Here is a 22,538-nt window from a genome sequence, read left to right as displayed (position 1 = left end):
TCCTCCAGGGCATCTTGGAGGAGGCCTGGCAAGCCCTTGCGAGAGGAGTCAGGGCCTGGTCCCTCGGGCTGGCCAAGACCTGGGGCGCCCACCAGTGCTCCCTCCTATGAGCCCATCCCAGGGCTCCCCAGTGTCCTGTCTGCCCTGAGGCTCCTTCCGTGACCTGCAGGCTCCTTCCATGACCAGCCCCATGGGGCCTACCAGTATCCAGGGTCAGGTCGCACAGCTGCATCTACCCCACAGGCTCACGTTGACTCTGGAGGCCCCTCCCAGGTCCCTCTTGCACCCGGCAGGGCTGTGGGCAGGACACGGGTTCAGGCCTTGCCCTGGAAAGCCCCATACACAGTGGGACTCCATGGGGTGGTGCAGGGGCACCCTGGGGGCCAGGGCTGGTTGTACACAGGGCACCCCCACCTTTGTCAGCTCACTGGTCCTCCGGCCAGCCTCTCCAGATGGGCACTGCCATAACCACATTTTACAGACCGGGACACTGAGGCTCAGTGACACAAGCTCCGAGGTCACACCATGGGAAATCACAAACAGGGCCTGGCCCCAAATGCCACACTCCTTCCCCAGCCCCAAAGACCCTGCCCCAAGCATGAGTCTGTTCCATGAGAAACCGAAGTTTCTGGGCTCCTAGGGACCCTGTATCTGGCACCAGACAGCACCTGGCTGCTCAGGACGAATGAATGATGGCGTGATCCTCCACAGCCTGACTTACAGGCAAGTTCCCCACGGCTGAGAACGCAGGGACCAGCTCTGGTGCACATGCTGGACTCCTGCAGCTGCTGGACTGGTTGAGTCCTGACCTTGGCCAGCACCACGCTATTGCCAGAGGCACAGTGAGAGGCCACGGCGGCCTCTGCCCGCCCCACACTGCCGAGCAGAGTCCTGGTGGGGTGCCTGGGTCCCTCCCCATTCCAGTGGGAGCCTCCCCTTCACCAGGCAGGGCAGGGCAGGGTGGAAGAGCCTGACCTTGTGTCTGAGGGAGCCGGGCAGGTGGGAGCTGACCCTGGGTCAGAGGCCCCCTCCTGGGGCCACTTTCACGGCCCATGCTTGGCACCGTCAGCACTGGGTGGGGCCGGGCCGAGGGGCCCTCCACTTAACAGCAGAGTCAGCGTGCGGGGCCAGCGCAGGCTGATAACCGCACGGAACTTCCCAGGCACCCTGTGTGGCCGCACTGCTCCCTCTGGCCCAACCATGCCTCTGCCCAGCCACCTGCTGCCCGCCTTGGTCCTGTTCCTGGGTAAGTAGTCTGGTCCCACTCCTGAGGCAGGACCAGGGGCCCTGGCTTCTGAGCCTACCATCTGTGTGGCAGTAACGGGCACCAGGGCTGACGCCTGAGCCCCAAAGGGAAGGAGGGTTGCAAGGTACTACCTTGGCCGGCCTGCAAGGGGGGTGACCTGGAATCAGCCCATGGGGTCCTCGGGCCTGCCAAGCAAAGGAAGAGGCAAGACTCCCCTCCCAGTCTGGGACAAGAGGGCTCAGGAGGTGCCCCCAGCTCTGCCAGCCTTCATCTGCCACCCTTGGACTGGGTGGAGCCTGTGGAGGCCCTGGGCCGCCCGTCGATGCCTCCCATTGGGGGTCGCCCTCCCAGTGCCCAGTTCCCTGCTGGGCACTCTGGGTTCCTGCTACCTTTCTTGGGGTGCCCCATGGTCAGGTCCCCCTCCCCAGCCTCTTCAGGGCTGGAAACAGGAACGTGCTGTGCTTGGTCCTGAGCCGGGTGGGAGTTCTCTGTGGGTCCCAGCCCCTCCCTGCTCCATCTCCTGGTCTGAGGGGCATCCCTGGACAAAAGATGTCCAGTGCTAAAACTGAATAGTCCTAGGCAGGCTGGGATGACTGGTCACCCTGCCCCCAGGCCACCTGGCTGTCAACCTCCCAGCAGCAGGGTCCTCAGGCTGGGCCTGGGTCCCCAACCACTGCAGGAGCCCTGGCCAGGCCGTGTGCAACTTCGTGTGTGACTGCAGGGACTGCTCAGATGAGGCCCAGTGTGGTGAGCCAAGGCCAGATGGGCGGGCAGGGCCAGTGCGAGCAGGTCTGGCGCACACCTGACCACCCACTCTCCCAGGTTACCACGGGGCCTCGCCCACCCTAGGCGCCCCCTTCGCCTGTGACTTCGAGCAGGACCCCTGCGGCTGGCAGGACATTAGTACCTCAGGCTACAGCTGGCTCCGAGACAGGGCAGGGGCCGCACTGGAGGGTCCTGGGCCTCACTCAGACCACACACTGGGCACCGACTTGGGTGAGGCCAGGGCAAGTCTCTGTGCGCCCCTGTCCCAATACCCTCCTTGCTCCCTGCCCCGTCTCCTGACCTCTCACCTGCGCCAGGCTGGTACATGGCCGTTGGAACCCACCGAGGGAAAGAGGCATCCACCGCAGCCCTGCGCTCGCCAACCCTGCGAGAGGCAGCCTCCTCCTGCAAGCTGAGGCTCTGGTACCACGCGGCCTCTGGAGGTGCACCCTGGACCCCCAAGGCTCATGGGGGGTGCCCAAGGGGAGGGCGGGTGGGCAGCTGGGGACAAGCAGGGCCGCAGCTGCCCTGGGACCCCTGACATTGCAGATGTGGCTGAACTGCGGGTGGAGCTGATCCATGGCGCAGAGACCCTGACCCTGTGGCAGAGCACAGGGCCCTGGGGCCCTGGCTGGCAGGAGTTGGCAGTGACCACAGGCCGCATCCGGGGTGACTTCCGAGTGAGCTGGGAGGGTCTGGACGAGTGGGGGCCTTGAGGAGGGGTCTGGGCCCTGACTTAGGTCCTGAGAGCCTGTTCTCTTCAGGTGACCTTCTCTGCCACCCGAAATGCCACCCACAGGGGCGCTGTGGCTCTAGATGACCTAGAGTTCTGGGACTGTGGTCTGCCCAGTAAGGCACCGCCTCTTCCTGTTCCACCCCCGGGAGGGCCCCCACCTGCCCACTCCCCTGCTCAGACCTTGTCTGCCCCCGAGTGCTCTCCCACTCCTGGGGCCTTGGTGAAGGGTTAACCCTGCCCCACCCAGCCCCCCAGGCCAACTGTCCCCTGGGACACCACCACTGCCAGAACAAGGTCTGCGTGGAGCCCCAGCAGCTGTGCGACGGGGAAGACAACTGCGGGGACCTGTCTGATGAGAACCCACTCACCTGTGGTGAGGCCAGAGTGGGGGCCCAGAGTGAGGCTGGGAGACTGGACGCCTCGGTGGGGGCCCTGGCACTCATCCAGGAGGGGGTACCTTGGATCCTTGGATGGTCCTTCTCGGGTTGTGGTTGCCAGGGCCCCCCTGGAGCTGGGGCCATACGGCTTCAGGAAGCACTGCCTGGTGGCCCTGATACGCCCACCTCCTGCCCTAGGCCGCCACATAGCCACCGACTTTGAGACAGGCCTGGGCCCATGGAACCGCTCGGAAGGCTGGTCCTGGAACCACCGCGCTGGTGGTCCTGAGCGCCCCTCCTGGCCACGCCGTGACCACAGCCGGAACAGTGCACAGGGTGAGGCCCACAGAGGACCCGGCCCAGGCCCTGCCCACGCAGCCACAGCCCAGCGGCCCTGGCCCACTCCCGTCCTTTCCCACAGGCTCCTTCCTGGTCTCCGTGGCCGAGCCTGGCACCCCTGCTATACTCTCCAGCCCCGAATTCCAAGCCTCAGGCACCTCCAACTGCTCGGTGAGATGGGTGGGGCTCACAGGGCCTCCCTGCTCTCCGTGCTGGCTGCCCCGGTACAGGCTCCCAGCCAGCTCTTGGTTCCACAGCTGGTCTTCTATCAGTACCTGCGTGGGTCTGAGGCTGGCTGCCTCCAGCTGTTCCTGCAGACTCTGGGGCCCAGCACCCCCCGGGCCCCCGTCCTGCTGCGGAGGCGCCGAGGGGAGCTGGGGACCGCCTGGGTCCGAGACCGTGTTGACATCCAGAGCGCCCACCCCTTCCAGGTAGGGAACAGCAAGAGGGTGGGGTCTGGGGAGCCGCACTGTGGGCAGGGGAGGGGAACCCACAAGGTACCCACTGCGGGTGGACAGGGACCAGACCCCAGGGGGAAATAGGCTGGGCACCCCCTGAGCCCCTCTGCCCTCAGATCCTCCTGGCCGGGCAGACAGGCCCGGGGGGCGTCGTGGGTCTGGACGACCTCATCCTGTCTGACCACTGCAGACCAGTCTCGGGTGAGCCTGCTGACTCTGCCCTACCCTGCCTTGCCCTGGAGAGGCACAGCACTCCCCATCCCTGCCTCCTGACACCAGTTCTGCCCCCACAGAGGTGTCCACCCTGCAGCCACTGCCTCCTGGGCCCCGGGCCCCAGCCCCCCAGCCCCTGCCGCCCAGCTCGCGGCTCCAGGATTCCTGCAAGCAGGGGCATCTTGCCTGCGGGGACCTGTGTGTGCCCCCGGAACAACTGTGTGACTTCGAGGAGCAGTGCGCAGGGGGCGAGGACGAGCAGGCCTGCGGTAAAGGGGCTCAACCTCCTGCAGAACTCCTGCTGCGGAGCCAAGGGGGTAGGCGCCGGGGCAGGCTGAGGACTCTGAGGACTCTGCCATTCAGTGCCGGCTGCTGTTCCAGGCACCACAGACTTTGAGTCCCCCGAGGCCGGGGGCTGGGAGGACGCCAGCGTGGGGCGGCTGCAGTGGCGGCGTGTCTCAGCCCAGGAGAGCCAGGGGTCCAGTGCAGCTGCTGCTGGTGAGGCCCAAGGCCCAAGGCTCAAGCCCCCGCCCGGGTGTGAGCAGCGTCCTCAGAGGGGTCTCTGCTCTGCCTCTGCACTACAGAGGGTCTCTGGACTGGGGATCCCTGAGGGACAGAGTGGGGCCCTGGAAGGGATGAGGCTCTGAGCACCATGCTCTTCCCCTAGGGCACTTCCTGTCTCTGCAGCGGGCCTGGGGGCAGCTAGGCACTGAGGCCCGGGTCCTCACACCCCTCCTTGGCCCTTCTGGCCCCAGCTGTGAGCTCCACCTGGCTTATTATTTACAGAGTCAGCCCCGAGGTACCGCCACCCTCCGCAAGTTCCCTGGCCAGCCCCTGGGTGCTCCCTGCACAGTGGGAGGGGTCTGGGGCCGGGTGACCCACAGTGCCCCCCGCCCCGCTGGCCAGGCTTCCTGGCACTAGTTGTGGTGGACAGCGGCTCCCGGGAACTGGCATGGCAGGCCCTGAGCAGCAGTGCAGGCATCTGGAAGGTGGACAAGGTCCTTCTAGGGGCCCGCCGCCGGCCCTTCCGGGTGAGGAGGGCAGCCCAGAGTGGGAGCTCCACTGGAGCGGGCCCTGACTTAACGGTCCTCCTCATCCCCTTACCACATGAAGCTGGAGTTTGTCGGTTTGGTGGACTTGGATGGCCCTGACCAGCAGGGAGCTGGGGTGGACAACGTGACCCTGAGGGACTGTAGCCCCACAGTGACCACCGAGAGAGACAGAGGTTCCTGCTGCCCATCCTCACTCCCACCTGGGTGCTCCCCTTACACTCCTCCAGGGACCCCGGAGCTTCCACCTTCTCAGGGCTCTGGAGGGGGAGGGGAGAAGGTGTGTGACGCCACCTGGCCCCACCCCCAGAGGTCTCCTGTAACTTTGAGCGGGACACATGCAGCTGGTACCCAGGCCACCTCTCAGACACACACTGGCGCTGGGTGGAGAGCCGCGGCCCTGACCACGACCACACCACAGGCCAAGGTAGGATGGGCGCTCAGACCGGGGGTGGCTTTCAGACGGGAGTGGGGCATCTCTGCAGCACAGCCCCATGCCCCCTGCAGGCCACTTTGTGCTCCTGGACCCCACAGACCCCCTGGCCTGGGGCCACAGTGCCCACCTGCTCTCTAGGCCCCAGGTGCCAGCAGCACCCATGGAGTGTCTCAGCTTCTGGTACCACCTCCATGGGCCCCAGATTGGTGAGTGGACCTGGAAACAGGGCAGAGCCTGTGGGGAGGCCCCCGGGGGTTCAGAGTCCCCCGCTCTGACACCCATCAAGGCACATGAGAGAGGTCAGTTATGGACTGGTCCCCTCCCTGCAGGGACTCTGCGCCTAGCCATGAGACGGGAAGGGGAGGAGACACACCTGTGGTCGCGGTCAGGCACCCAGGGCAACCGCTGGCACGAGGCCTGGGCCACCCTTTCCCACCAGCCTGGCTCCCATGCCCAGTACCAGGTGAGGCCTGGCACCCGGGTGGGAGGACAGGGCAGGGCCCCTGGCCAGCTGACACCCTCCGCCCCCAGCTGCTGTTCGAGGGCCTCCGGGACGGATACCACGGCACCATGGCGCTGGACGATGTGGCCGTGCGGCCAGGCCCCTGCTGGGCCCCTAATTACTGCTCCTTTGAGGACTCAGACTGCGGCTTCTCCCCTGGAGGCCAAGGTCTCTGGAGGCGGCAGGCCAATGCCTCGGGCCATGCTGCCTGGGGCCCCCCAACAGACCATACCACTGAGACAGCCCAAGGTATGGGGGCCTGGCAGGGGCAGGGATTGAGGGGCTGGCCAGGGGCTGGCAGGCTGATGCTGGCACCTCCAGGGCACTACATGGTGGTGGACACAAGCCCAGACGCACTACCCCGGGGCCAGACGGCCTCCCTGACCTCCAAGGAGCACAGGCCCCTGGCCCAGCCTGCTTGTCTGACCTTCTGGTACCACGGGAGCCTCCGCAGCCCAGGTGAGGGACTTTGGGAGGGGGCCCCAGTGGGCTCAGGGAAGCTTGGCCTGGTGTCCCCACCAGCCTTGTGCTGAGGCCACTGGGGAGCCTCTTGCGCCCGCCAGGCTGGGAGCCTGGGAGCTCAGACCAGGGCCTGCAGGTGCTCTCCCCACACTGCTGACCTGGGCCGCCCCTGCTGGCAGGCACCCTGCGGGTCTACCTGGAGGAGCGCGGGAAGCACCAGGTGCTCAGCCTCAGTGCCCACGGCGGGCTTGCCTGGCGCCTGGGCAGCGTGGACGTGCAGGCCGAGCGAGCCTGGAGGGTGAGTGCAGGGTGGGGTGCCCCTCCCCCTCCCCCGAGGGCTGCCTGGACCCGCTGAGGCTGCCCTGCCCTGCACCCGCCAGGTGGTGTTTGAGGCAGTGGCCGCAGGCGTGGCACACTCCTACGTGGCTCTGGATGATCTGCTCCTCCAGGACGGGCCCTGCCCTCAGCCAGGTGGGAGCCCTGCCGTGGCCTCGGCCCTGCTCTGGGGCGCCTGCCTAGCCCTTTCCCTTCGTAGTCGTGGTGCCCAGGGCTTGGGCCGTGGGGCAGCACCACTCACCCACCCATGTCCTGCAGGTTCCTGTGATTTTGAGTCTGGCCTGTGTGGCTGGAGCCACCTGGCCTGGCCCGGCCTGGGCGGATACAGCTGGGACTGGGGCGGGGGAGCCACCCCCTCTCGTTACCCCCAGCCCCCTGTGGACCACACCCTGGGCACAGAGGCAGGTACGTGCCCACTGGAGCTAGGTGGGGAGGCACACACAGCCACCTGGCCTCCTGCTGCCCACCCACAGAGTACATGCCCCATCCAGAGGAGGCCCTGCTCACCCAGCCTCTGCTCGGGCCCTGAGGGCTGGCTCTGCCCATCAGCTGGGCATCTGCCTCCTCTTGTTCCCAGGCCACTTTGCCTTCTTTGAAACGGGCGTGCTGGGCCCCGGGGGCCGGGCCGCCTGGCTGCGCAGCGAGCCTCTGCCGGCCACCCCAGCCTCCTGCCTCCGCTTCTGGTACCACATGGGTTTTCCTGAGCACTTCTGTGAGTCCGGCTGGGCCAATGGGTGCCTGGGCAACGGGGGCAGCAGGGGTCCAGGAGCAGAGGTGGGGAGGTGGCCTCCCCAGCCCGCCCCTGGTTAGGCATGCAGGAGCCCCAGGACCCCAGGCCTGACACGCCCTGGCCCTGCTCTCAGACAAGGGGGAGCTGAAGGTGCTGCTGCACAGTGCTCAGGGCCAGCTGGCTGTGTGGGGCGCAGGCGGGCATCGGCGGCACCAGTGGCTGGAGGCCCAGGTGGAGGTAGCCAGTGCCAAGGAGTTCCAGGTGAGGCTGGCTGTGGGCAAGGAGCCTCCTCCTCCTCCACCCAGGGCCCACACAAACTCCTTTCCTTCCCCATCAGATCGTGTTTGAAGCCACTCTGGGCGGCCAGCCAGCCCTGGGGCCCATTGCCCTGGATGACGTGGAGTATCTGGCCGGGCAGCATTGCCAGCAGCCTGCCCCCAGCCCGGGTGAGCCCTGGGCTGCAGTGGAGGCATGGAGGAGGGCCCAAGGGGCCAGCCTGGCTCGGGGTTTGCCAGGCTTACCAGTGTGTGGTCCCAGGAGCTGCGAGCATGCTGCACCCAGACAGGACAAGAGAGCTGCCAGGCCCAGGCCCTGTGCTCTCCTCACTCTGCCCTGCTCACCCCTGGGGCCGCTGCCTGGGCTGGGCTGTCCCTGGGGTGCAGCCTCTGGGGCCTGCCCTGCCTGGCTGTGGCCTCTGTGCTCCCTGTGCCCACACCCAGGGCAAGGTCCATCCTGGAGGAACCGCCAGCTGGGTCAGGGCAGCCACTGACTGCTCTCACTTGGTGAGGGAAAGAATCTCGCCTGGGGCCATGAGCCCCACCAAGTCTGCAGACAGCAGCTGCCTGTCTGCCAGGCCCCATCCTTGTGGTAGCAGAACCAATATCCTCTGCCTTTGAAATAGGGGTGAACCCCAGGAGCCAGCAGAGGCTGAGGGACCAGGCAGCCCCAGGCTTCCTCCTTAGCCCCAGATGTGGGGGCTGCTTTGGAGGGCTCACATGTCCCTATGGCCCACAGGGAACACAGCCGCACCCGGGTCTCTGCCAGCTGTGGTTGGCAGTGCCCTCCTATTGCTCATGCTCCTGGTGCTGCTGGGACTTGGGGGACGGCGCTGGCTGCAGAAGAGGGGGAGCTGCCCCTTCCAGAGCAACACAGAGGCCACAGCCCCCGGCTTTGACAACATCCTTTTCAATGCGGTAGGAGCCCCTGGGGATGGGTGGGCAGGAGCCTCTGTGCTCAGCTGTGACGCTGGAGGGCGGGCAGTGGCGGGACACAACCCCCCGGGGAGGAGCCCCCACCTGTGCAAGGCCCATCCTTGCCCTCCCTGCCCTGCCTCTCCCAGCCACCACTGTCAAAGCTCCTCCTCCTTGGCCGGGCGCGGTGGCTCACACCTGTAATCCCAGCACTTTGGGAGGTTGAGGCGGGCGGATCACCTGAGGTCAGGAGTTTGAGACCAGCCTGCCCAACATGGTGAAACCCCGTCTCTACTAAAACTACAAAAAATTAGCTGGGTATGGTGGCAGGAACCTGTAATCCCAACTACTCGGGAGGCTGAGGCAGGAGAATCGCTTGAACCAGGGAGGCAGGGGTTGCGGTGAGCGAAGATCGTGCCATTGCACTCCATCCTGGTTGACAAGAGCGAAACTCGTCTCAGGAAAGAAAGAAAAAAAAAGCTCCTCTTCCTCCTCCTAGGATGGTGTCACCCTCCCGGCATCTGTCACCAGCGATCCGTAGACCACCCCAGACAAGGCCCCGCTTCCTCATCCAGCACTTGGTCAGACCCTAACCAGGGACCGGACACCTGCCCTGCCCAGGCTGGGACAGGCTGCAGGTCTCAGGACATGCTGAGGCCTGGGCATTCCCTGCCCTGTGCTGACTCTGTTGTTCTGTGAATAAACACCCTGGCCCATGAGGGCAGCCCAAGCTCCCAGGGTGAAGTCAGTGTGTCCACACTTTACCAGCCAGTGAGGGTGGGGGCTGCAGTGTTAAGTGACGTGCTAGGGGCGCCTGCTTGCTTCTGGATGCAGCTCAGGAACCAGAGACAAGGGGACCCTCTCTCATCAGAACACAGACCCACCCAGGACAAGGGCCGGGGCAGGCCCTACCAGCTAGGGGCTCTGCATCTATTGAGGACAACAGTGAAACTGACCCACAGCATCAGGGGCATGCAGAGGAGATGACCCTTAGGGGACAGGGTGCATGGAGCAGGCCTGGAAGGGAGAAGTGCCCCAGCTGGGCCCACTGTCTGTGGTATAGGCCTGAGCTGCCCCAGGGGCTGTGGGTCGCAGTACCCAGGTCACCGGGTGCCCCAGGGCTGCGGGTCGCAGTGGCCAGCTAAGTGGGTGCCTCAAGGCTGCGGCTGAGCCCTTCCCTTTGGCCCCCATGCCTGAGCAGGAGGGTGACCCTGTGAAGCTGTCACCGGGCCTGGGGCACCAGCAGAGGACTGCCATCCTAACGCAGGGTCAACGTCACTAACCTCAGCTCCCAGAGCTCTGCTCCTCCACGTGGGTGACTTGGCCACTGCCCCATGGTGAGGGCCTGGTCTTGTGGCTCTGAGGCCTGGCTGTGGGTGGCTGTCCCCAGGGAGGGTAGCGATACCCAGACCTGTGCAGCCAGGCCCCCTCCTGCCCACAGGAAAGCCCTACCCTGCCTCATGAACACACATCTGCCCCCAGGAGCCATGCGGTGCTGGAAGGCACAGCACAGCACCCTTGCCAGCCGCTAGGCTCCCATCCGCCCTGGGGACTAAGTCCCAGCAGAGGGCGGCAGTTGGGCACGGCTACCGCCGTCCCTCGTCTTCAGGTGCCATGGGGCTGACCAGTGCCCACCAACTGTCCACGCAGATGGGCGAAGAGGAAATGGCCCTGCAGAGACCTTCAGAGCTCCCCCCGGCAGCCCACCCCCGGGCATCAGTCATGAAAATTCACCAGCTTTCCCCACAACTAGGGGCCTGGGAGCTGAGAGCAGGACCGGACAATCTGGCCCCAGCGCCAAGGGCAGGAACTTTTCCCAGCTTCTCTTCAGAGCTGCATCAAAGAAAGCAGCGCCCAGTGACACCGCTCCTCTTCCTTCCACGCCTCAGGCCTCCACCCCTCACCCTTGTATAAGGTGGTGCTCAGAGCTCCCCGAGGCCTCTGAGCCACAACCGCTACTGGGCAGACACCCCAGGACAGGAAGGTGGAGTTCTGCACCCTGATCTGAGGAACGCGATGTAGGGAGAAAAACAGCCAGCAGAACCCAACGCTTTGCAAGGTTTTGTTTGTTTGACAGCAGGAATGGGCTGGGGAGGGTCCCCCGCAAGCTGGACCCCTTGTTCCGTTCGGCCCGTGAGGAGAACGGAACTGGCGGCCAAGGGGAACCGGCGGAACGAGATCAGCTGGAGCGCACTGATTTCGAGGCTTTGTGTTCATTTCGCCCTAGGCCCCTTCTCGATGGGCTTTCCAATGTCCTTTCCCCGGAGCTTGAGGCCTGAAATGAGCCACAGCCACTGGCCACTGCAGCGCCAGCTCCCTCCTCCCCCCAACGCTGCCCCTCTTCAACATCTTCCCAGGGAAGGGGGGCCACGCCGCTCCCGTGCCTCACTGGGCTCTCAGCGCACAAGCACTCCTGGTTCCCACATCTAATTTTGAAGAGGATGAGTCTGATCATCTTAGACAGCAGAGCATGAACACCCCTCCCCGGAAGAACCGGAGCCGGGGTCCTCTGTGGAACTGGCTTCCGGCCCCATGCTGACAGGGCCCGGACCCGCTGTGCTCAGGCTCAGAGAACCATGGCCAACAGCACAGGCTGACAGGAACTGGCAAGGGGAAGGGACTCGGACTCCACTTGCTCTTAGGGGTTTCCTGAGGCCTGCAGAGACCCCACCATCCCTCAGTCTGTACTACCTGGAGAAGCAAAGCTCCAGAATTCAGAGAACAGGGGACCCCCAGGGCCATCTTCTTCCCCCAAGTCCCACTCTCACCAACCCCAGCTGGGAGCGGGTAGCCTCCCTGTTCAGCGGACCCGGCAAAGGGTGGAGGGACACTCACCAATGGCCCGCTCGATTTTGCCAAGCACCTGGTTATTGGGTATGGCCCGTCCGCTCTCATAGTCCGCGATCACCTGTGGCTTCTCATTGATTTTCTAAAGAGAAGATGTGCTTTATACACATCAGCTCCACTAGGACTGCTGCAAAACCAGGCGCGGAGCATCGCCTGAGAACAGCAGCTTCTAGGGCCCCTGGGGTACGCACCCACACGCAGCTGGGTTTTGTGCAAGAGGCAGTGAAAGCCGGGCTGACCTGGCTTCCCGAGGCATTCCCTGCAGGGGTACCAGGGGGGTGGAGCCCGCCCTCCCCGTGCTATCTGAACACCGGCCATCCCCCTCCCCAAACCCACAACCCCAGGAGTGAGAACCCCGGCGCAGCCTCACCGTGGCCAGGTCCTTCTGCGTAAGCCCCTTGCTCTGCCGACCTTGCTGGATCACCTTGCCCACCTCCAGGGTCACCCTGTCATGGTGCAGCTCCTCCGTCTCCCGGTCCAGCTTGGCCGTGTTCTTGGTAATAGAATGTTGTTTGTTCTGGCCAGCAGCCCCTGGAGTCGGTGTGAGGCAAAAGCAGAGGAGAGGATTTGGAATTAACCTGAAGAAAAACCATTTCAAAGCGGTAACCAGACCCCAGAGGCTGCCTGAACTCAAGGGGACATGGGAACCCAGGCTGTCCCAAGTTCACACACCTCAGGGCGTGGACTTCCAGAGTTTTCTCTCAGTTATGAGGACAGGCAGCTGTACTCATGCCAACCAGAGCTGCTCTGGGAAGATGGCTGCCTCCCAGGGCTCCGGCCAGCACCGGTGCAGGCAGGCACTCAGCTGACAACGTCCCCGGGGGCGCCGCGCACACCACACCCACCAGCACATGGACCCCCCAGCACAGCCTCATGTTGCAAGCGGAAACACAAGTACCTACATTTCTTGGAAGTCTCCACATCTTCTCCTCGTCTCTGTGCCGCTAAGATAGCCTAGAAAATTAGAAAACATCAGTGGATCAAAATTAGCTTTGACAGTATCCAGCACACACCAATTCAGGCCTGCTGTTAGCCAGTTAGCACACTGCTAAGGACTAGTGGTGCCCAAGGACTGATATGCAGTCCTGGGTTCAGTTACCTAAGCTCAACTAGGCACCATGGCTTATGCCTGTAATCCCAGCACTTTGGGAAACCGAAGTAGCAGGATCACTTGAGGCCACGAGTTCGAGACCAGCCTGGGCAACACAGCAAGATCCTGTCTCTACAAAAAATAAAACACAACAAAACCCCAAACTCATTATACAAAAGCCTCTACAATCAGATGTCTAAGAAAGTCACAATTAACTGCTAAGAGAACACCACTTCCTTTGCTGTTGAGAAAGACACACTAGGGATTTTTTTTTTTTTTTTTTAGAGTTGAGGTCTTGCTATGTTGCCCAGGCTGGTCTGGAACTCCTGGGCTCAAGTGAGCCTCTGGCCTCAGCCTCCCTCCTGAATAGCTGGTATGCGTTAGTGGATTCTTTTTGAGAAATCATATTTAGCACAGATTTACTTTTCTGCTGGACTCTACTGCAAAAGTAGGAAGAAACACCAAATACTGACCTGGTGTGGCCTTCCTCCCTGAATCTGATTCCTAGTAACACAGAGATGACACATCTCATGGAAGCCTGCAGGCTCTCCAGAAACATCACCAATAACAGTGATGCCATCTCATCTACAGTGACTGAATATTAATATAATGTATTTATTAACTTTTTTTTTTTTGAGACAGAGTCTCACTCTGTTGCCCAGGCTGGAATGCAGTGACACGATCTCGGCTCACTGCAACCTTCGCCCTCCGAGTTCAAGCAATTCTCCTGCCTCAGCCTCCCGAGTAGCTGGGATTACAGGCGCCTGCCACCGTGCCTGGCTAATTTTTTGTATTTTTAGTAGAGACGGGGTTTCACCATCTTGGCCAGGCTGGTCTTGAACTCCTGACCTCATGATCCACCTGCCTTGGCCTCCCAGAGTGCTGGGATTACAGGCGTGAGCCACCGCGCTGGGCCAACATTTCTACCACTTCAGAGAAGTGACTTGTGGAGCATCCTAAGTGTGATCTGCTCACAGATGCTGCCACGCAATTATTCCCATGACTCCTAGCTTGTGGCCATTAAGTTTCCTTTAAAAGAAAAGGAGAGTGAATTTGGTTTTGACTGTGCAACCAGTAAGGGTAGGGCAGACCAATGAATCCCTGTCACCAGAGCCCCAGCGCATCCTGGCCCAACTGGCCTCAAAGGCTTCAGCCCTAGGCCACCTGAGGGTACGAATGAGGCAGAGGCGGTGACTAAACTGTCCTCCCTATTACATCAGACTCACAACTGACCCTCGGATCCATCAGCCACATTGGTAATCTCCTTCCACAAGTACTGTTCAGGGCACGCCCATCTTCCACCTGTGCAACAGGGTCCACCTGCTCATGGGGTCCCCTGAAGCAGGCACTCTCTACAGCCTGTGATGCACCCAGGCAGGCTCCCTGGGCAGTATCTGACCAGCGGAGACCAGTAGAACCAAGCAGGTCCCAGGCAGAGAGAAAATTCTCAGGGAGGAGCCTACCCCCTGTCCCCAGCTCCCACTCAGGTCACTAACCTCTGCCCCGTCACCCAGTCTCCCGCCCCAGGCCCTCAACTGCTGTCCAATGGCCCCCAGCCCTATCCCAACCCCAATTCCCCACCCTCATCGCTGGTTCCTGCAGCTTGCCCCAGTCCCCACCCCTGTCCTAAGCCCTGTACCCCACTCTACCCTGTTCTTCCAAGCCCTGTCCCCATCTCCATCCCTGCCCCCGTTCCCAGTGCCCACCCTGGTTCTCTGTCCCCTATCCTCACACAAGGCCCCCAGCCTTGTCCCCGTCCCCGTCCCCACCTCCTGCCTCTGTCCTCACACCTGTCCCCACCAACAGTCCCTGCCCCTATCCCCTCCCCGCCCCACCCTGGCACTGGTCCCGGCCCTATCGCCTGCCCCTTGCCCCGTCCGGTTCCCTGCTCCTCTCCTCCTCCAGTCGCCCGCCCCCTGCCTCCTCGATCCGCCCATCCCCACCTGGGTCCGCCCCCCACCTTCCCACCCCTGTCCTGGCCCGGTCCTCCTACCCCTGCGATTCGCCCCGCCCCTCGAACCCCGTCCTGCCCCCGGCACCCCAGCCTTGTCCCCGTCCCCTGCGCCCTGTCCCAGGCCCCGCCTGCCCTTCCCCGAGCCCCTTGCCCCACGGTCCGTGGCCCCGGCCCAGCGTCCGCCCCGCCCGGCCCGGCCGCTCCTCAGTCAGCAAAGCACCTGCTTGGATTTGGCCTGGGCGGCCGTAGGGCCCTTCTTGCGCAGCACCGTCACCGTGTCCCAGTCGCTCTCGGCCATGGCGGGCGAAGACGAGCGTCCGTCCGGCGGCTCAGCGGCAGCTGCTAGAGACCTGGCGCGGCGACGCTACGTCCCCTCGGCACCTCCCCGCTTCCGGCGTCCCATTGGCTGGCTGCACGCGGGGGGCGGGCACTTCCCGTGCTCGGGGCCATTCGGCGTTCGGCTCGTCTGAGGGACGCCGTGGCCGGGCGCCGGCGACGTGGGGAGGGCGACGTCGGGGCCTGGCCTGGCCTGGCGAGGCGCGATAGCCGCTGGGGGTGCAGGTCGGGAGGACCCCGGAGCCCGGGCCCCGCGGCTTCCGAGCACACGAGGGCGGCGGCTGCGCCCCGACGCGCAGCCCCCGCGCCTCCCCGGGCCCCGCACCCCGGCCGGGCCACGCGGGCGGAGGGGGCGCGGGGTCTCCGCTCTAGCCGTGCGGCCGCCCCCCTTTGTTTTGCCGCCTGCGCGGCTGGGACCTGCGCTCGAGGACCAGGGCCGTGGGGCCCGAAACGCAGCGTGGGGTGGGACACTTTTTTTTTTTTTTTAACTTTTATTTTTTGAGATGGAGTCTTGCTCTGTCGCCCAGGCTGGGTGCCGTGGCGCGATCTCGGCTCACTCCGTCTCCCGGGTTCATGCCATTCTCCTGCCTCAGCCTCCCGAGTACCTGGGACTACAGGCGTCAGCCACCACGCCCGGCTAATTTATTTATTTTATTTTATTTTTAGTAGAGACGGGCCAGGATGGTCTCCATCTCCTGATCTCGTGATCCGCAGGTGGGACTCTTTAAGAAAAAGAACGCAGGCCGGGCACGGTGGTTCACGCCTGTAGTCCCAGAACTTTGGGAGGCCGAGGCGGGCGTATCACCTGAGGTCGGGAGTTCGAGACCAGCCTGACCAACATGGAGAAACCCCGTCTCTACTAAAAACACAAAATTAGCCGGACGTGGTGGCGGGCACCTGTAATCTCAGCTACTCGGGGAGGCTGAGGCAGAAGAATCAGTTGAACCCGGGAGGCGGAGGTTGCGGTGAGCCGAGATCGCGCTGTTGCACTCCAGCCTGGGCAACAAGAATGAAACTGCGTTTCAAAAAAAAAGAAAAAGAAAAAGAATGGAAAACTGTGAAAACATCGGTTGCAAAAATGAATGGTTTTGCATGATGTTTATTTTCTGTAATGTATAAAGTATATATGTTATATGACAATAATTCTGTAATACCCTATTTTCCAGCCGTTTTGTATAATGAGAAAGGTCATTATACATTATTATTGAACAACTTTTTTAGGATTTTTATTTTTATAGACAGGGTCTCACTCTGTGGCCCACGCTGGAGCACAACATTGAGATCTCAGCTCACTGCAGCCTCGACGTCCTGCGCTCAAGCGATGGGACTATAGGCGCGGCCCCCACGCCTGGCTAATTTTTGTATTTTGTGGGGTAGAGATGGGGTCTCCGTGCCACCCTGGCTTGTCAGTCTGGAACTCCTGAGCTCACGTGATCCTCCCGCCTCTGCCTCCCAAAGCCTGGGATTACAGGCTTGAGCCACCGCAGGCCCTAATCATAGTATTGACTTCCGGGCTTTGAATAGATGCTCCACAAACAAGGAACCTGATAAATGCAGTCTCCATCCAAAAAGAAAACATACATAAATGCTGTATTAAATTGGAAATGCTGCATTAGCAAATGCACTCCGCGGAGGAGACAACTGTAATTCTAACCAGGCAGTGGGAAGTTGAGTTGCTTACCGTTTTTCACACCGGATGATTGGAAGAACCTTGCGGACACACTGATGGCTCCGTCCATACAAACCTTGCTTCTCTGTTTCCCGCCGACTTCCAGCACCAAGCTCCATTCGGCTAAGGACTCAACAGCCTCAGCCGGCCAGCAAGGATGTGCTTCCACTGAATGAAAATAATCCCTTGTGGCCGGGCGCAGTGGCTCACTTCTGTAATCCCAGCACTTTGGAAGGCCGAGGCGGATGGATCACGAGGTTGAGAGATCGAGATCATCCTGGCCAACACGGTGAAACCCTGTCTCTATTAAAAATACAAAAATCAGCTGGGCATGGTGGTGCGTGCCTGTAGTCCCAGCTACTCAGGAGGCTGAGGCAGGAGAATTGCTTGAACCGGGAGGCGGAGGTTGCAGTGAGTCGACGACACCGCACCATTGCACTCCAGCCTAGGGACAGAGCAAGACTCTGCTGTCTCAGAAAAACAAAAAAAAGAAAGAAAGAAAAAGAAAATATCCCATAAACTCTGACTGGATGTATCTCCACTCAAGTCCCCCTTTGTTGTGTGCCAAAAATGCTTATAGTCACTCCAGTGCCACCATCCCCCAGGAAGAGTGTGATGAAGGTGGAGTTGGCCTGGAAAGAGGCAGCCTTGTTAACACTGCAGTTCAGGCCTCCTAACATGACAAACTTAGCCAACACCTGATCTCATGAACGCATTGGGAGGCCCTTTTCAGAGCCTGGGAGACCCATGCAAGTGGGGCTCAGCTAGCTCCGTAGTGAGCCTGGGCTGAGAGAGAGGGGACAGCTACATCTAGCTGTCCTCTGCAGGTGTCCACCAAGACAGCTGTTGTCCCATCTGGCCCTCCATCAGGAGTCCAGGCCTGATGCCACAAGTCACTTGTGCCCTGTCCTTGGCACTCCCTGCACCAAGGCATGATGGATACAGGTGTCTGTGTGAGGCTGTCCTCACTGCCCACTCTGTCCCACTCCGGGGTCATTTGTTTGCACTCCCTCCTATTCCTGGATTCTTCCAACTTCGGGCCCAGAGGAAAGCGGCTGATACAAAGAAGCAGCTTTGGGGGGTCTGGTGAGCCTCTCATACCTCACTGGAGATGTTGCACCAGTCTGTCTACCAGTTATCCATTTAGCTTCATGCATGGAGAAAAGACAATTCCAAAGACTTCTGGAGAAAAAAAGTCTCTTCATTTCCATCTGCAGATCTTAGTGTCTCTCTGGCATAATTTCCCTCCAGCCTTTCTTCGGTCCTTTTAGTACCATCTGCTGTAGTTTCATCTTTCATTTAACTGAAAATGTCTCTATTTTGCCCTTGTGTTTGAAGGATACACTATTGTATAAACGTCATCCCATTGTCTTCCAACCTCCATCCTTGCCGGTGAGAATCAGTGATCAGTCATTTGTGTCCTGGTTCCCCAGCAGGTTATGTGACAATGTGGCATGTCCTCTGGCTCTTTCAAGACTATCCCTTTGTCTTCAGTTTTCTTTTTCTTTTCTTTTCTTTTTTTTTTTTTTTGAGACAGGGCCTCACTCTGTTGCCCAGGCTGGAGTGCAGTGCCACAATCATGGCTCACTGCAGCCTCAACCTCCTGGGCTCAAGTGATCCTCCCACCTCAGCCTCCCAAAATACTGGAATTACAGGCATGTTCCAACACCCCCAGCCTGATCTTCAGTTTTCTTAGCATGTGCCCAAGCATATTTTCCTTTGTATTTACCTTGCTTGGGTTCACTGAGCTGCTTTTTTATTTTATTTTTTTTGAGATGGAATCTTGCTGTGTCACCCAGGCTGGAGTGCAGTGGCACGATCTTGGCTTGCTACAACCTCCACCTCCTGGGTTCATGCCCAGCTAATTTTCTTTCTTTTTTTTTTTTTTTTTTGAGATGGAGTTTCACTCTTGTCATCCAGACTGGAGTGCAGTGACATGATCTAGGCTCACTGCAACCTCTGCCTCCCAGGTTCAAGTGATTTTCCTGCCTCAGCCTCCTGATAGCTGGGATTACAGGCACCTGCCACCACGCCTGACTAATTTTTTGTGTTTTTAGTAGAGACGGGTTTCATCATGTTGGCCAGGCTGGTCTCAAACTTTTGACCTCAGGTGATCCGCCCGCCTCGGCCTCCCAAAGTGTTGGGACTACAGGCGTGAGCCACCACATCTGGCCCACTGAGCTTCTTAGGACTATATAGTACCACACATTCACCATGTCGGAAACATTTTCCTACTATTTATTTATTTAGAGACAAGGTCTCACTGTGGCATCCAGGCTGGAATGCAGTGGCGTGATCACAGCTCACAGCAGGCCCAACCTCCCAGGCTTAAGCGATCCTCCCACCTCAGCCTCTCACAATGCAGCACTTTGGGAGGCCGAGGTGGGAAATCGCTTGAGGCCAGGAGTTCGAGACCAGGCTGGGCAACATGGTAAAACCCTGTCTCTACAAAAACATACAAACAATTAGCTGGGTGTGGTGATGTGTTTCTGTGGTCCCAGCTACTCAGGAAGCTGCAGTAGGAGGATCACTTGAACCTGGAAGGTCAAGCCTATGGTGAACCGTGATCATGCCATCGCACTCCAGCCTGGACAACAGTAAGACCCTGTCTCAGTAAATAAATAAATAATAAAAGTCTCACAGGACAGCTTGGATTTTTAAAAAATCAGTGGTCACCCCCTGTCCCTCTGCCCACCATGTTCCCAATCCCCAGAGGTTACTGCTTCCAAGTTTCACAGCTGCTTTGTACTTTTGGGTGTTCACTTCCACATGTTTAAGTGACATGCTTACTCCGCTCTCACTATGTCTTCTTTTTTTTGTTTTTGAGACGGGGTCTCACACTGTCGCCTGGGATGGAATGCGGTGGCGCGATCTTGACTCACTGCAACCTCCGCCTCCCAGGTTCAAGCAATTCTTCTGCCTCAGCCTCCCAAGTAGCCAGGACTACAGGCACATGCCACCAAGCCCAGCTAATTTTTGTATTTTTAGTAGAGACGGGGTTTCACCATATTGCCCAGGATGGTCTTGAACTCTTGACCTCATGATCTGCCTGATTAGGCCTCCCAAAGTTCTGGGATTACAGGTGTGCCCAGCCAATATCTCAGTTTTCATAAGTAATCTAGGTAATCTGTTAAAAATAAGTATATTAGTACACACAATGCCAATGTGCCCTAAATACATAAATACATTACGTAAATGTAAATCGGATAAATTCTTTATTTTTTTTGCGACAGAGTCTCACTCCATCTGTTGCCCAAGCTTGAGTGCATTGGCACAATGTCAGCTCACTACAACCTCCACCTCCTGGGTTCAAGCGATTCTCCTGCCTCAGCCTCCCGAGTAGCTGGGACTACAGGTGCACGCCACCACACCTGGCTAAATTTTGTATTTTTAGTAGAGACAATGTCGGCCAGGCTGGTCTCGAACTCCTGACCTCAGGTAATCCACCACCTCAGCCTCCCAAAGTGCTGTGATTACAGGTGTGAGCCACCAAGCCCAGCCAATTAATTCTTATAAATGAACTTTTCATGTACTTTAAATTTTAAAGTTGTGTTATGTTAAATAACAGATGTTCTTTAAGTGTGTGGATCATTTCCAAATAACGTGCTTCTGATGAGAAAAAATATTAAAAAGGCATAAAATGTGATCTTTATTTTTTTAAAGAATAATTTTGTCTAATTTGGAGGTTATTTCAAGGTTATTTCCAAATATGAAATAAGATAGGAATCAGTAAGCAGGAAAGAGAAATGTGAAGTTATGGATATGAAGATATATTTTGGTAAGTAAGTTTATAAAAAAGAAATAGCCAGGCACGGTGGCTCATGCATGTAATCCCAACACTTTGGGAGGCCGGGGCAGGCGGATCACAAGGTCAGGAGTTTGAGGCCAGCCTGGCCAATATGGTGAAACCCCATCTCTACTAAAAATACAAAACAGCCAGGCGTGGTGGTGGGTGCCTGTAGTCCCAGCTACTCAGGAAGCTGAGGCAGGAGAATCACTTGAACCTGGGAGGCAGAGGTTGCAGCAAGCCAAGATCACACCACTGCACTCCAGCCTGGGCAACAGAACGAGACTCTCTGTCTCAAAAAAAAAAAAAAAAAAAAAAAAAAGAAAGAAAGAAAAGAGAGAGATAATAATTTTAAATAAGAAAGAATCACATATGGTAAATGTTTGTCCTAAAGTGACCGGTTATTTAAGAAAAAGAAACTGGCCAGGTGTGGTGGCTCATGCCTGTAATCCCAGTGCTTTGGAAGGCTGAGGCAAGGTAGATCACTTGAGCTCAAGAGTTCAAGACCAGCCTGGGCAACATGGTGATACCCCATCTCTACAAAAAATATAAAAATTCGCTGCCCATGGTGGCGCACACTTGTAGTTCCAGCTAATTGGGAGGCTGAATTTGGAAGATCACCTGAGCCTGGGAGGTGAAGACTGCAGTGAGCCAAGATAGAGCCACTGCACTCCAGCCTGGGCAACAGAGTCAGGCCCTGTCTCAAAAAAAAAAAAAAGAAAGAAAGAAAAAGATAAGGAAAGAAAGCGGAACCATAGGACAAAACAGAAAGTCCAAGCATGTCACCAATAGTCTGAGTAAGTTTTTGTTTTTTGAGACAGAGTCTTGCTCTGTTGCCCATGCTGGAGTGTAGTGGCACAGTCTCAGCTCACTGCAACCTCCACCTCCAGGGTTCAAGTGATTCTCCTGCCTCAGCCTCCTGAGTGGCTGGGATTACAGGCACATGCCACTATTCCTGGCTAGTTTTTGTATTTTTAGTAGAGAGGGGTTTTGCCATGTTGGCCAGGCTGGTCTTGAACTCCTGACCTCAGGTGAGCCTCAGCCTCCCAAAGTGCTGGGATTACAGGCATGAGCCACCACGCCTGGTCTGGTCTGAGTAAGTTTTGATAAGACTTGTGAAAAGGGAATTTATGAAAGGTATTTTGTGTGTAATTAAGTTAGCTATAATTAGAAGGAATTATTTGTAAGTCTTTCTAAATATTGATCTTTTCTATTAAAAATACACTAATACAAAACTAAAAAAATTGGTCACCTATGTCATACATTGCTTTTTTTTTTTTTTTCCAGGGACAGAATATCTCTCTGTTGCCCAGGCTGGAGTGCAGTGGCATGACCTTGGTTTACTGCAACCTCTGCCTCCTGGGTTCAAGTGATTCTCCTGCCTCAGGCTCCCGAGTAGCTGGGACTACAGGTGCGCACCACCATGCCCAGCTAATTTTTGTATTTTTAGTAGAGACAGGGTTTCACCATATTGGTCAGGCCAGTCTCGAACTCCTGACCTTGTGATCCACCCACCTCAGCTTCTCAAAGTATAGTGATTACAGGCGTGAGCCTCCACGCCCAGCCCAAAGTTTTTTGATTATCACTCTGGTTACTATGATTCTATTTTTATTAAGTGTTTTGAATCTTTTGACATCTTTGACTGGCTTCCCCAGGATCAATATCCTAAGTTAAGTCTTTTTGACCTAAATTTAACTTTGCGATTTTCCACTTCGGTTCATGAAGAGCCTCAAAGAATATACATCTCACTTTGTAGAGATATTAAATGATAAGACTTATTTGATAAGTTGTCAAATGATAACACTAAATCTTTCAGTTATATTTATTAGTATTTATTCGTATAAATGTTCCACAAATTATAAAAATTCATGAAAATTTAATGTTAGTCATAATTTTGGTTATGTTGAACTTTTCCTAAAGTTATATTTGTATAGATACGTTTTTGTTTGTTTATTATAGACAGGGTCTCTGTTGCCCAGGCTGGATGGAGTGTACTGGCATGATTATGGCTCACTG

General features: G+C 58.3%; 2 protein-coding genes across 25 annotated transcripts; one reads left to right on the top strand and one right to left on the bottom strand.

The window, feature by feature from the left end:
* The first annotated feature begins 719 nt into the window (after window positions 1-719).
* On the top strand, window positions 720-9,569 carry MAMDC4 (MAM domain containing 4). 23 transcript variants are annotated; one of them, XR_010148527.1, is made up of 29 exons: window positions 720-894; window positions 1,163-1,246; window positions 1,859-1,993; window positions 2,069-2,242; window positions 2,329-2,454; window positions 2,561-2,691; window positions 2,776-2,860; window positions 2,995-3,120; window positions 3,323-3,460; window positions 3,546-3,634; window positions 3,721-3,894; window positions 4,038-4,122; window positions 4,215-4,403; window positions 4,516-4,632; window positions 4,802-4,933; window positions 5,041-5,165; window positions 5,248-5,359; window positions 5,494-5,610; window positions 5,691-5,825; window positions 5,949-6,082; window positions 6,151-6,370; window positions 6,443-6,580; window positions 6,763-6,881; window positions 7,178-7,324; window positions 7,497-7,631; window positions 7,783-7,910; window positions 7,987-8,095; window positions 8,664-8,842; window positions 9,339-9,569. XR_010148527.1 is itself a non-coding variant. In XM_054658590.2 (29 exons), exons 1-29 carry the CDS (start codon window positions 1,201-1,203, stop codon window positions 9,378-9,380), a joined length of 3,651 nt encoding a protein of 1,216 aa, XP_054514565.1. In that variant the 5' UTR covers window positions 1,081-1,200; the 3' UTR covers window positions 9,381-9,569. The 23 variants fall into 23 exon arrangements, 20 of the variants coding, with proteins under 20 accessions (XP_054514552.1, XP_054514576.1, XP_054514575.1 ...); XM_054658590.2 differs by lacking the exon at window positions 720-894 and adding an exon at window positions 6,964-7,054 and having other exon boundaries at window positions 1,081-1,246; window positions 1,886-1,993; XM_054658596.2 differs by lacking the exons at window positions 720-894; window positions 5,041-5,165; window positions 5,248-5,359 and adding an exon at window positions 6,964-7,054 and having other exon boundaries at window positions 1,081-1,246; window positions 1,886-1,993.
* Window positions 9,570-10,887: 1,318 nt separating this feature from the next.
* Window positions 10,888-15,142, bottom strand: EDF1 (endothelial differentiation related factor 1). Of its 2 annotated transcripts, none has more exons than XM_016962184.4 (5): window positions 14,951-15,142; window positions 12,589-12,640; window positions 12,057-12,217; window positions 11,675-11,768; window positions 10,888-11,114 (listed from the first exon to the last, which is right to left on the bottom strand). In XM_016962184.4, exons 1-5 carry the CDS (start codon window positions 15,026-15,028, stop codon window positions 11,053-11,055), a joined length of 447 nt encoding a protein of 148 aa, XP_016817673.1. In that variant the 5' UTR covers window positions 15,029-15,142; the 3' UTR covers window positions 10,888-11,052. The 2 variants fall into 2 exon arrangements, with proteins under 2 accessions (XP_016817673.1, XP_016817674.2); XM_016962185.2 differs by having other exon boundaries at window positions 10,888-11,265; window positions 14,951-15,108.
* Window positions 15,143-22,538: the final 7,396 nt, after the last annotated feature.

The sequence above is a fragment of the Pan troglodytes genome, chromosome 11 (genome assembly GCF_028858775.2).
Source record: "Pan troglodytes isolate AG18354 chromosome 11, NHGRI_mPanTro3-v2.0_pri, whole genome shotgun sequence".
Classification (NCBI taxonomy): domain Eukaryota; kingdom Metazoa; phylum Chordata; class Mammalia; order Primates; family Hominidae; genus Pan; species Pan troglodytes.
The sequence above is the reverse complement of the archived record's forward strand: the minus strand, read 5'-3'. Positions and strand labels throughout refer to the sequence as shown.